Source organism: Engystomops pustulosus, chromosome 4 (assembly GCF_040894005.1).
Source record: "Engystomops pustulosus chromosome 4, aEngPut4.maternal, whole genome shotgun sequence".
In the NCBI taxonomy this organism is placed as follows: Eukaryota; Metazoa; Chordata; class Amphibia; order Anura; family Leptodactylidae; genus Engystomops; species Engystomops pustulosus.
Window position 1 is genome coordinate 218,834,725 of NC_092414.1, and position 14,510 is coordinate 218,849,234.

The following is a 14,510-nucleotide window of genomic DNA, read 5'->3' on the forward strand; positions in this document are numbered from 1 at the left end:
CTGGTAACCAAAATTTTCTAATTCACGTAATATTGCTCAACTTTTACTGACAACAAAACTTTAAGCATATAAACTTGAGCTATTTATTGACATCTACTGGCTATCTACGACTTCAGAGTTTATCCATATTTGTAACTGCTGTTTTCCATGAATAAATTTTCGGTTCAAGCAACAGAGAGTGCGGACCTCATCTTTGTCCATTTCCTTTGCATCTGGGAGAAGAAAGGCGTTCTGGGAGGCCAACGCACCGGGAGTAGAGCAGGTCTTTGAATATGTGATCATAGATCATGATTGTTTGGACTATTTACTGACATCAAATCTTTTCCGATGCAAGTATTTGTGCTCTCTAATGTATGACATTTAAACTTTTCTGCTTCATTCATCAGTGTGTGCTTTTCACTGTCAATAAAGTTTTTTCTGATCCACATATTACTGCATACGTTTTACTGAAAAAACTTTTCTGAAACACATATGAGCAGGTAAAATTGCTGATACCTCTTATTTAGATCCTGTGGTAGCACTTAAAAAGTTTGGCAACCATGGTAAGTGGGCATATGATGGGTTTTATGGATATCTAAACTACATCATTGTACATGAAAAACTTTCTAAGTGACTTTACTGTGTGAGTAATGGGAAATTGTCCTCCCGTTTCTGTTGTAGACTGGTGAACGTTCCCTCAGGTCTCCGGCTGATTATAGAACAAGTCTTCTGAGTATTTGGCGCAGTTACAGTAAGAAAGTAACACAATTATATTCTTGCCTTTGTTACAACTGATATAAAATAAGGAAATGTGCACCATGAAAGTTCCCATAAATCATGGGACACATGGCAGAAGAGGTAAGTCACTGGTCAACGTCATGACACAAATGGCCTCTCTCTCCTTCTTCTCTATACAGGTTGTCTTACATGTGTTTCTGCTTGTGTCCTGTCCCCACCATCTCTAAATTTCTTGCATGTTGAGTCTTCTCTTGCCTGAGCCCCTCGCTATCTCTCTGCTATAATTACTCTACTATCAGATCTCTAGATACGACCCTTATACAAGTCTAAAATGATCTTCTGAAAACTTTCATCTAAGAGTCACTCCCTCTACTGATTCTTCAGAATCTCCCCACAGCATAAACCACAGTAGACCATCAAGTCCTACTCCCGGTAATTATACAACTAACTAGCCTGTCATACCGGCTGTGGTTTTCTTTAACCCTTTACTGGCTAATCTACCAATTTAAATTTAAGCTTATAATATGAGGCCTTACTTCCTAGTGGCACCATGTAATAGTCTGCCCTATGTACTGGGAAGATAAAAAAAAATCCCAAATGTGGTAGAATTGCCAAAAGAACACAGTTGCTACATTTTCTTGTTGGCTTAGTTTTTATGGCTTTCAATGTGCAATCCAATTTTTTTCTACTATTATTTCAGGCCCTCTAATGTGCTTTAACCCGAAGGGGTCTGATCACTCAAACATTAAAGATTATACTTTAACTATTAGATATTACAGGACCTCAACTATCAATGCCACCAATTAGCAGAGCTGTAGGTGACTGTTACATTAACCGCTAACACAGTCTCGTCAGGGATGTTCAGGCAAAAGAGGGAACGTCCCGATATTTCTATATAATGCTGGGACTCCCATCCACTGCTCTGGAGCTTTTCGGATCATTCCATCATGAGGCCCGTTTACACGAGCTGCACATGTTTGTGTGAAACCCCCTTACAGCAGGTGTCTGCTGTATAATGCATAGCTGATATCTACTCTTTATGGAGTGAGCTCAGTCCTTGAACCCTCTTCATACACTGATTCACAGTTTTTCGTTGGACGGTCTTGAGGGGTTAAAAATGTAAATTCTTGTGTAACTGTGTTGGATTTATGTTTTATTCTGTCCCTTTCCTCTTTATATTCAGGTTTTTGTAGCCTCTTGCCACCTGCATCTCTAAAGAATCCCCTACATCCAGAATTATCCCACCGATATTCGGTAAGTTCTCCTTGGTCTTTACACCCCCCTACTAATTTCCCTTCTACTCCCCCGTCTATGGTCCATCCTTAATACATCAATCAGCTGCTGCACCAGTTTTGCATCCCTGACTACTGACGACACTGATAATATTTCTATGGGGAGGGGGAAAATGAGGAGCGTTCATCTTCTGTATCAGCATCCTCAACCACAAGGCTGATGTGGCCCTCGGTGAAAATGAGTTTCCAGAGCAGAGAAGGAGGCGCCAGATTCAGGATTTGTGGCGCCGGGTCTTCATGAACCTGGCGCCCCCTGCATTTTTTGTTTTCTGCGACACGAAACTGGCGCAGTTACTTTATAAATACATGTACAAGCAGCTTCCACGTTATGTTCCGTGCAAAGTCAGACAGAAAACTGGTGCAAACGCTTTAATAAATGTGGGGCCATTACATAAGATGTGTGCCACGCTCCTCCCTTCTCATGTACACGCTGGCCGGATATTTGCTGTTGTGAATATTTTTGTGTTGTAACTGATCTTTTTCTTGACTCTTTTTCCCTCTAATCACTGGGGCTTATTCCGTGGTCTTGGGCTCTGTACACACCGGTCTTGTGTCTTCACTTTATGGCAGAAGCAGTGACTTGTAAAGTGATTCTTCTCATGCTGAAAATTATTCTGCAAACTCCGTCCATGAGAATAACAGTGTGAACACAAGGCAAGAGAGAAACTACAAAGACCAAGAACCTGTGTGATAGATCTCTACAGAGGTAAGTGCCCCCTCCCCCGCCGTCACTCACCTCACTTTTTTGTGACTTCCATTATAGACTTTTATTTTAAAAAATGTTTCACCCTGTTAATTCTAAAGCTAATGCAACACAATGGGGCTTTTTGGGGGAATTGCACAGATGTGACAGGTATTTAACAGGGGTCTGCACTGGGATTGTGTCACACACAATTGTTTTTGGCGCAGCTTCGCTGCTTCCATGCAGCACAAATTAGGAGAGTGCCATCGGACGTTCCGACTGATTCGGACTAAGCTCAGGATTTAACTTTCAAATTGAGTCACAAGATCAAGCACTTACATGCAACAGGAAGAAAAAGGTGAACTCCAGGGACCTGAGCGGGGAAGCGACACATGCAGGATATGGGGCGCATGATCTTAGTGAATTACGGCAGATGTGCACTTTTGGGGAACTCTGTTGGACAGGAAAGTAAATGTGCCCCACGGTTCTAAGAATGAGTCAAGTCCCTCCATGTCTGCATAGAGAAATATACCTGTTATGTAGGTTGAGCATTGTGGGGTCATATCTATCTATCCATTATATATATATCTCCTATATGTCTATCTATCTATCTCCTATCTATTTATCTATCACATATCTATCTATCTCATATCTTTCTATTCATCTTTCAATCCATCCATCACACATCTATCAATCTATCCATCTATTCATCTACCTATCATATATATCAATCCATCACATCTCTACCTATCTCACATGTATCTCATATCTATCTCTCACATATATATATGGATCCTTCATCTTCCCTGACTTCTTTTTACTGAGTCTATTTTTTGCACCTTATTTTTCTTTGTGCTTTTGCCACCTTGTCAGATGCAGATTTATTTTTGAGCCTTATTAGGTACAAATTGAAAAAAAAATAACATTGCTTTTCTGTAAGCAATTTCAGGACCGGTGTGTTTTTGCACCCTTTTAGGTTAGAGAGCTGAGATTTCATCGGTTGTGCAAAGTGGCAAAAAAACCACCAACTACAAAGCAAGATAAAATCACACAGTAAGATAAATGAAACAAGCCCAAAATGCTGGGAAAACATTCCCCCTCCCAAGTTACAACCAGTGACCCACCGGCCTTTTCACACCCCTGTCTATCCCAATTATGGAGACTTTGACATATACAGGCAGTTCCCTACTTAAAGGAAACCTACCACTTGAAGTGGCAGGTTTCCGATGGCAATACCGGGCACCAGCTCAGGGTGAGCTGGTGCCGGAGCTTATTTTAGTTAGTGTTTTAAACCGCGGTATCGCGGTTTAAAACACTTTTTAAACTTTATAGCCGGCGCAGGCAGGTACGCGCTCGGCGCTTACCATGCGCGCGGCTCTCATTCACTTCCTATGTAGCCGCATGCACGGTAAGCGCCGAGCGCATACCTCCCTGCGCCGGCTATAAAGTTTAAAAAGTGTTTTAAACCGCGATACCGCGGTTTAAAACACTAACTAAAATAAGCTCCGGCACCAGCTCACCCTGACCTCACCCTGAGCTGGTGCCCGGTATTGCCATCGGAAACCTGCCACTACAAGTGGTAGGTTTCCTTTAAGGACACCCGACTTACAGACAACCTATAGTTACAGACAGACCCCTCTGACCTCTGGTGACCTCTCTGGATGTTACTATAGTCCGAGGCTGCAATGATCAGCTGTAAGGTGTCTGTAATGAAGCTTTATTGATAATCCTTGGTCCCATTACAGCAAAAAATGTTTAAACTCCAATTGGCACTGGGGCCAAAATTTTTTTTTTCTGCATCTACAATGATAAAATATACAGTTTTGACTTACATACAAATTCAACTTAAGAACAAACCTCCGGACCCTATCTTGTACGTAACCCGGGGACTGCCGTATAAGGCCACCTCTGCAGCTGTGTGGAGACTTACAGCTATTGACAACATGGGGCCACATGTATCACAGTTTTTTTCTGTTGTTTTTGCAGCATTTCATTCAGGCGCACCATTTTTGCGCCACTTTTGCGACTAAATGCCCAACTAAGCGCACAGCAAAAATAACCCGGTTTCCCTCATCTATCTTACCAATCCAGATGGTTTGTTGTGCCTAATGATATTCATCAATCGCAACTTTTCATTTAGGCGCAAAAACGGGCGCAAAAACACTCCAGCCCGAAGGTGCCATGCCGAGAAGTAACACTGAGCCCCTTTGCAGAGCAGCACATTCCCAGCAGCAGAGCTCAGCCAGACACTACAGACACTAGTACAGATAATAAGGACACTACAGACACTAGTACAGATAATAAGGACACTACAGACACTAGTACAGATAATAAGGACACTACAGCCACTACAGACACTAGTACAGATAATAAAGACACTAAACACACTAGATAATACAGATATTACATACACTGCAGACACTAGTACAGAAATTACATACACTGCAAACACTACAGACACTAGTACAGATAATACAGATATGAGATACTTTGCAGACACTAGTACAGATAATACAGACATTACAGACAGGAGCTGCAGACTCTGTTTACAGTTCATCAACTTCTATTTACAAAATATTCAGCAGAATCTTCAGCTCAGAGAGAAGTTTGGCGAATTTTGCAAATAGTACAAACATGTGTCCCCCGTGTAGCACAATGATCACACTGGTGTCTGAGGGCGATACTGTGCAGAATTACAGGGGTGCAGCAGGAGACCAGCACTGGGGGATTCCCTCCAGGAGAAGCCCCTGCTGAGGAGGTCACTGGGTGCAGGGTGTCACACACCTGGGTGCTGCTGAGGAGGTCACTGGGTGCAGGGTGTCACACACCTGGGTGCTGCTGTGAGTGTTATCTTCATTCTGGGCTGTGGGAGAAGCAGAGAGGAGCTTGTAGCAGGATGACATGTAGGTGCCAGAATCTAACATTACGCCTTAACTGTGCCAAAATTGCGCCTAAACTGTGTTATAGTAAAGTGATTAATAAGAGGCAGGAAATTACCTTATCACAGATGGTTGTAGCTTGTGATAATTCTGGCGCCACTGTGCAACTTCTGGCACAACTACTACACTTAGGTGCACAAAAGTGATAAATGTGGCCCATTGCCTCTTAGCTAACTTGTAAGGCAGCCCCTTTCATACCAAGTTTCTTTAGACAAGCAACAGAGTTAGATGTAAAAAAAACTGCTGGCTCCAATAACTTCCTACCAAAGATGATATTATATAGTCCTTCTGAACTACAGTATTCAATAGTCAAACTCTTTACCATTACCCTGAGTGCCGGCTATGTCTTTTAGATCAGGAACCAAGGTCTCATAACCCCTATGCACAAAAGCAGGAATGCCTCTTATTAATTACTTTACTTTAACACAGTTCAGGCGCAATTTTGGCGCAGATTAGGCAAAATGTTAGATTCAGGCAGTTACATGTAATCCTGCTACAAGCTCCTCTCTGCTTCTCCCACAGCCCAGAATGAAGATAACACTCACAGCAGCACCCAGGTGTGTGACACCCAGTGACCTCCTCAGCAGGGGCTTCTCCTCGAAGGGATCCCCCAGTGCTGGTCTCCTGCTGCACCCCTGTAATTCTGCACAGTATCCCCCTCAGACAAACTGGTGATACTGTGCAGAATTTATGGGGGACACTTGTCTGTAGAATCTGCAAAATTCTGCAAAGTTCTCTTCTCTCTTGCTCTGAGCTCAGGATTCTGCAGAATGTTTTGTAAATAGAAGGTGATGAACTGTAAATAGAGTCTGCAGCTCCTGTCTGCAGAGAATCTAATGTCTGTATTATCTGTACTAGTGTCTGCAGTGTATGTAATGTCTGTATTATCTGTACTAGTGTCTGCAGTGTATGTAATGTCTGTATTATCTGTACTAGTGTCTGCAGTGTATGTAATGTCTGTATTATCTGTTCTAGTGTATGCAGTGTATGTAATGTCTGTATTATCTGTTCTATTGTCTGCAGTGTATGTAGTGTCTGTATTATCTGTTCTAGTGTCTGCAGTGTATGTAAGGTCTGTATTTTCTCTACTAGTGTCTGCAGTGTATTTAATGTATGTATTATCTGTACTAGTGTCTGCAGTATATGTAATGTCTGTATTATCTGTACTAGTGTCTGCAGTGTATGTAATGCCTGTATTATCTGTACTAGTTTCTGTAGTGTATGTAGTTTCTGTATTATATGTTCTAGTGTGTGCAGTGTATGTAATGTCTGTATTATCTGTACTAGCGTCTGCAGTGTATGTAATGTCTGTATTATCTGTACTAGTGTCTGCAGTGTATGTAATGTCTGTATTATCTGTACTAGTGTCTGCAGTGTATGTAATGTCTGTATTATCTGTACAAGTGTCTGCAGTGTATGTAATGTCTGTATTATCTGTACTAGTGTCTGCAGTGTATGTAATGTCTGTATTATCTGTACTAGTGTCTGCAGTGTATGTAATGTCTGTATTATCTGTTCTAGTGTCTGCAGTGTATGTAAGGTCTGTATTTTCTCTACTAGTGTCTGCAGTGTATGTAATGTATGTATTATCTGTACTAGTGTCTGCAGTGTATGTAATGTCTGTATTTTCTCTACTAGTGTCTGCAGTGTATGTAATGTCTGTATTATCTGTTCTAGTGTGTGCAGTGTATGTAAGGTCTGTATTTTCTCTACTAGTGTCTGCAGTGTATGTAATGTATGTATTATCTGTACTAGTGTCTGCAGTGTATGTAATGTCTGTATTATCTGTACTAGTGTCTGCAGTGTATGTAATGCCTGTATTATCTGTACTAGTGTCTGTAGTGTATGTAGTTTCTGTATTATATGTTCTAGTGTGTGCAGTGTATGTAATGTCTGTATTATCTGTACTAGTGTCTGCAGTATATGTAATGTCTGTACTAGTGTCTGCAGTGTATGTAATGTATGTATTGCCTGTACTAGTGTCTGCAGTGTATGTAATGTCTGTATTATCTGTTCTAGTGTCTGCAGTGTATGTAATGTCTGTATTATATGTACTAGTGTCTGCAGAGTATCTATTGTATGTATTATCTGTACTAGTGTCTGCAGTGTATGTAATGTCTGTAGTATCTGTACTAGTGTCTGCAGTGTATGTAGTGTGTATATTATCTGTACTAGTGTCTGCAGTGTATGTAAGGTCTGTATTATCTGTACTAGTGTCTGGCTGAGCTCTGATGCTGGAAATGAGCTGTTCTGCACAGGGGCTCAGTGCTACTTCTCAGTTTACGCCACCTTTGGGCTGGAGTGTTTTTGCACCCATTTTTGCACCTAAATGAAAAGTCACAAGTGATGAATATTTGGTTATTTTTGCTGTGCGGCGTCTAATCACAAAAATGGCGCAAAAATGGTGCGCCAGTATGAAACTATGAAAGTGATACATGTGGCCCAATGTTTTTAGCAAGAACCTAACAGGATTCAACACCTGGTTTATAGACATTAAATAGGCATCTAATTAAATTCTTGAAACTGATGGAGAGGGGAATAGGAGGGAACGCTCAAAATGTCATCAAGAGCTTCTACACAGAGAACACCTGTAGCATGAGGTTCAATAGCAGGCGAACTGAGGGGTCAGACGAAGCTGCAGCCCAAGTCCACCACTCTTCAACATCTACATTAACCCCTACGGGACTCCGCCTCTTTTGACCTGTAGGACGCGGACCCATTTTTCAAATCTGCCCTGTGTCACTATAAGTGGTTATAGCTTTGGGACTCTATAAGATATACAGGGGATTTTGAGATTGTTTTCTCATGACACATTGTACTTCAAATTAGTTTAAAAATTTGGATGAAATCTTTTGTGTTTAGTTATGAAAAAAAACAAAATTTGGAAAAAATTTGGAAAAATTCTTTATTTTCAAAGTTCTAAATTCTCTACTTTTGATGCAGATAGTCATAGCACCCAAATAAATTCATAACATGCATTTCCTAAATGTCTGCTTTATGTTGGCATGGTTTTTTAAGATTCCACATAATTTACTAGAATGTAATTAGGCTCAGAATTTGGGTGCCATTTTTAAAATTTTTGGGAAAATCACCAAAACCCATATTTAGGTGGACCTGCTGAACTTTTAATTGACTGTGAGAGGCCTTATTAATAGCTAGAATTGTTAATGACCATATTTTGAAAACTACACCCCTCAATGTATGAAAAACCAGAAGTTTCTTAATCCTTTTTTTATGTTTTATAGGGGCTAAAACAAAATGGAGATGTGGTTTAAAAATTGCAATAATTTTTGACAATACTTTCATTTTGGGTGAAAAATTAAACATTTGTAATGGATTAAATAAAAAAAGGGCTCCACAAAGTTTGATACCTATTTCTCCTGAATGCCGATCCCCCATATGTGGTGGTAACCTGCTGTATGGGCGCATGACCGAGCATAGAAGGGAAGGAGGAGCATAGAATGGGAGGAGCCATCCAGAGCCAATCCCCCATATGTGGTGGTACCTGCTGTATGGGCGCATGACCGGGCATAGAAGGGAAGGAAGAGCCATCCAGAGCAGATTTGCATTGTCACATTGTACAGGCTATATATTTTTTTTTGTTTTTTTATTGTGGACCTATAGGGGCTTATTTTTTTGCCACATGAGATGCTCTTTTCTGGTACATAATTTTGGGGCATCTATAGCTAATTGATGAGATTTTATTAACTCTTTGTTGGTGAAGGAAATGAAAATCATCAATTTTTAGGAACATTTTTTTGTTTTTTTCTTTGGCCGTTTACCATACCATAAAAATAGTATATTATTTTTATTCTATGGGTCGCCACAATTACGAAAATATTTCATTTATATCGTTTTTTACATTTTTTTTCTCATTTTTATTGAATAGAAAGTACTGTATATACTCGAGTATAAGCCGAGGCCCCTAATTTTACCACAAAATCCTGGTAAAACCTATATTTTGTTTACTCGAGTATAAGCCGAGTTTGGGTTTTCAGCACATATTTTTGTGCTGAAAAACTAGGCTTATACTTGAGTATATAAGGTAATTTGGCGAAAATGTTAATTTTAGCATCACTGACTTTCATATGCATAACTTTTTTATTTTTCAGTAGAGATGAGCGAGTATACTCGTCCGAGCTTGATGCTCGTTCGAGTATTAAGGTACTCGAAACGGCTCGTTGCTCGGACGAGTATTTCCCCTGCTCGAGATCGAGCATTTAATTAAAAAAACACAGTGAAGAACAATGAAGAATAGAATAAAAACAGTGAACACAGTGACCACAGGATCATTTAAGTGAAAAAGACAGTGCAGAACACAGTGAAGAATAGATTACAGATGTTCGGCACATCTGCTTACTTGTCGGAAGATACGCGCGGAACGGCAGCAGGGAGACATCAAGCAGCAGGGAGACATCAAGCAGCACGGGGAGACATCGGGCAGCGGGGAGACATCGGGCAGCACAGGGGAAACATCGGGCAGCACGGGGGAGACATCGGGCAGCACGGGGGAGACATCGGGCAGCACGGGGGAGACATCGGCCAGCACGGGGGAGACATCGGCCAGCACGGGGGAGACATCGGGCAGCGCGGGGAGACATCGGGCAGCTCGGGGGAGACATCGGGCAGCTCGGGGGAAACATGGGGCAGCACGGGGGAGACATCGGGCAGCGCGGGGAGACATCGGGCAGCACGGGGAGGCATCGGGCAGCACGGGGAGACATCGGGCAGCACGGGGCAGACATCGGGCAGCACGGGGGAGACATCGGGCAGCACGGGGAAGACATCGGGCAGCACGGGGAGACATCGGGCAGCACGGGGAGACATCGGGCAGCACGGGGGAGACATCGGGCAGCGGGGAGACATCGGGCAGCACGGGGGAGACATCGGGCAGCGCGGGGAGACATCGGGCAGCGCGGGGAGGCATCGGGCAGCACGGGGGAGACATCGGGCAGCACGGGGGAGACATCGGGCAGCACGGGGAGACATCGGGCAGCACGGGGCAGACATCGGGCAGCACGGGGGAGACATCGGGCAGCACGGGGAAGACATCGGGCAGCACGGGGAGACATCGGGCAGCACGGGGAGACATCGGGCAGCACGGGGCAGACATCGGGCAGCACGGGGGAGAAATCGGGCAGCACGGGGGAGACATCGGGCAGCACGGGGGAGACATCGGCCAGCACGGGGGAGACATCGGCCAGCACGGGGAGACTTCAGTGGAAGAAGAGGAGCGATCCTGGGACAGCGTATCACCCCGACAAGTAAGCAGATGTGCCGAACATCTGTAATCTATTCTTCACTGTGTTTTTCACTGCATTTTTCACTTAAATGATCCTGTGTTCACTGTTTTTATTCTATTCTTCACTGTTCTTCACATCTGCTAACTTGTCGGGAGATAATATACGCGCGGAACAGTGAAGAATAGATTGCAGATGTTTCCATACATCTGCTAACTTATCAGAAGACATTCTTTTTCAATTAAATAACACATTTTATTCCTGAACCATGGTCCCTTTGAAAAATGCTCGAGTCTCCCATTGACTTCAATGGGGCTCGTTATTCGAGACGAGCACTCGAGCATCTGGAAAAGTTCGTCTCGAATAACGAGCACCCGAGCATTTTAGTGCTCGCTCATCTCTATTTTTCAGCTTACAAATCTTGTTAAGGCCTTTTTTTTGCAAGAAGGATTGTTCTTTTTAGTGGTCTTATTTTAGAGTGCATAATTTTTTTAAATCACTTTTTAGAGCATTTTTTAAATGGTATTAATTAAAAATTATCTTTTTTTGGAGCGTTTTTTCGGCTGTTTTTTACAGAGTTCATTTTTCGGGTCCAATAACGATTCTGTTTTATTATGCAGATTATCATGGACGTAGCAATATCATATATGTGGGGGTTTTGTGTATTTTATTCAATTTTACTGAATAAAAACTAATTTGGAGAAAATTTTGTTCATTTTAGCATCACCATTTTTCACATGCAGAACGTTTTTTATTTTTCGACTTACAAATCTGGTTAAGGGCTTATTTTTTCCTAGGAGGATTGTTCTTTTTAGTGGTCTTATTTTAGAGTGCGTAACATTTTTAAATCACTTTTTAGAGCATGTTTTTAAAGGTATTAATTAAAAATGATCTTTTTTGGAATGTTTTTTGTGTTTTTTTCCCTGGCGTTTACCGTCCAGTTCCAGTAACAATTCTGTTTTATCATTCAGATTGTTACAGACGCGGCAATGCCAAACATGTGGCGTTTTTTTTGTGTGTTTGTGTTTTTTATAGTTTATTAAGTGTTTTTATGGAAACTTACATTTTAGGGGCTTATATTTTAATGTATTTATTTTTTATTTATTCTAATGTGTTAACTTTACTGTTTTTCACTTTTTTTTACTGCTCTATAATACTTATTCATTGTAGAGCAGTGTAAACTGTCTGAGCATGTAGAGGGGGAAGGGGTTTGACTGCTGAGGACATCAGGCAGCCCCAGAGCATTAGGCAGACTTCGGAGCTGCCCAGAAGAGGATCGGACCCCCAGTAAGTAGCACGGGGGATCAGATCCATAGCAGAAACACCCTTACATGCCGTGGTCATTCTTGAGGCGTGTAAGGGGTTAACACCCGCAATCGGAGCCTGTGATTGACAGTTGCCAGCCGCTGCTTTTGGTACTGGCTTCGTTCGTGAGCTGGTGCCAGAAGCAGTTATAGTGTTATGTTATAGTTATAGTTATAGTGTTATGTTATAGTGCGTCCTGGTGCGCTAAGTATGTAGCCAATGGGACGTACTATAACGTCCTGGTGCGCCTAGGGGTTAAGGATCTAGCCACAAAACTGAATATTTAGGACCATCCATGACACCTGGCTCTCTTATGTGCAAATTACTATGTGCTCTTATGCCCAACTGAGAGAGATCTCCAGGATAATCTGGAAGTCTTAAAAAGTCCCACACCACCTAGGCCATACCTAGAGAAGAAACAGAAGACCAGCATTCGTTTTCATGCTGAGCAGCTAACACTACACTAGAGGTACAATTACTTGGGGCTAGAGATCCAACAATCGGGGAGCTTTAAGCAAAATCTCCAGGTCCTCAGAGACAAGGCCTGCAGAAACTTCCTTTCAATAAGAAGAAAATTGTACAGACTTGAACCTACAATGGTAAAATATTTGACTGTGGGATCCATACACAAACAGACAATCTTAGAACTCTGCCCAACAGAAATATTCCATTTGGATTTCGGCAAACAACTTCTCCAAATCTAATGAAGCACCTCAAGCAGTGCGTGTATAAGATAATTGTCCAAACTCGCCTTACGGGTTATGATCCAGAAGTGGGCACCATCATTCCTGACACGCCTACAAAGAAGCAACCACAAAACCTTGCACCATAATGTCCCCCTAGCACCCTAGCATCCTGGTAACCCAAACCCTGCCAGTCCCAAACAAGCACCACTCATGGCTGACCAAAGCCAAAATCAGCGCACAATTACCAAGGCCTTGGAGGAGAACAGCAGTGGCTGGAGGACCAACATAGAGACACTGCAGAAATTGACCATCTAGCAGAGTTTACAGAGTGTCTACAGACTGGTCCTGTACCTGATGAGACTAACTGACCCCAGGACCAACAGATCCTGAGCCGCTACAGACTGAGCGCTCCGGACCTGGATATAGGGTCAGCAAATATGTCCTCTTATCTCCTCCCAGACTGCAGACTGTGGGAGAGGGGCATGGACACATGGAGTGGTTTGTAGTCAATGACTCTCAGTTTATGGCAGGCCATGGTCTCTTCTTCCTCCATGGAGCTGAGGTCCAGAAGGAGCTGAGACACGAACCCTCTTAGACAGACTCTCCATGCTAGACCTCTTACTCTCTCTTCCATGTAAGTCATGTCTACAGCTCGTGATATCAGTAGCGAAAATGTCACTAAGGAAATATCTTTCCAAAGGTTCTACTAACATGAAATCGTCACCACATCCTCTTCAATTCACACTCATATAAAACCATAGAAGTCCATAAATTATTTGTAATATTTGTATATAATGACACAGGGAAAAAGTTTTGAACATGCTCACTAAAAATCTTTAATACTTTGTACGAAAGTCTATGTTGGTAAAGAAATCTTCATGGCGTCTTTGTGGAGGAGAATATAGGGGCATCCAGTGCTCCAGGGGAACTGTGGCCCATTCTTCTATTCACATTCTTCAAACCGGAAGGTTTACTGTGCTTCGCCAATAAACTATGAGGTTTAGTTCTTATCATAGATTTCCTACTGGATTCAGGTCCGGTTATTGGTTGGTTGATGGGTTGGGTGATTATTTTCCTTTCTCTGAACCAATTGAAAGTTTCCTTGGCTTTTCGTTGCTGAAATTGTCTTGCTGAAGTGTCCTCCCTCTTTCCATCTTCGTCATCCTATTAGTCTATTTTTATCAAGAATTTCTTGGTACGTTTGTTACTATGCTCTTTTCTTCAGTTATATAAAGTTTTCTGGTGCTCTTTGCTAAAAAAAACTCCAAACCATGATCGTGCCACCTCCAAACATCACTGTTGGTCCGGGCATGGTGGTATGCAGCACCTTTTTGCCTCCAAACGTGATGTGCATCGTGGCCTCCAAAGAAGTCAATTTTGGTCCCTGTTCTGTCTGGATGATGTTCTCCTAGTATATTGAACTTGTCTTGAACATGAATATGCTTTTTTCAGCAATGGAGTCTTGCATTGGTGAGGACACATGCAGGTCATTGTGGGTAAGTTCATTTCTTATTGTTTTCTGCTGAATCCAGGTCTGTAGTTTTTCACAGCTGGCTCTTGGATCTTGGACAACACCTTCTATTATGGTGGAATTATGATCTTTCCACTTTTGAATTATTGCCCCGACAGTGCTAACTGGAACTTTTAGT

The 14,510-nt window shown here is 42.2% G+C and overlaps 1 protein-coding gene across 1 annotated transcript in view; it reads left to right on the forward strand.

Annotated features, from left to right (window-relative positions):
* LOC140128619 (olfactory receptor 1J4-like) overlaps nt 1–14,510 on the forward strand; it is a 42,482-nt gene that overhangs the window by 26,294 nt on the left and 1,678 nt on the right. The window contains exon 2 of the mRNA XM_072150318.1: nt 1,901–1,971. Coding sequence (XP_072006419.1) covers nt 1,901–1,971 — 71 coding nt within the window. The remainder of the gene's footprint in view (nt 1–1,900; nt 1,972–14,510) is intronic.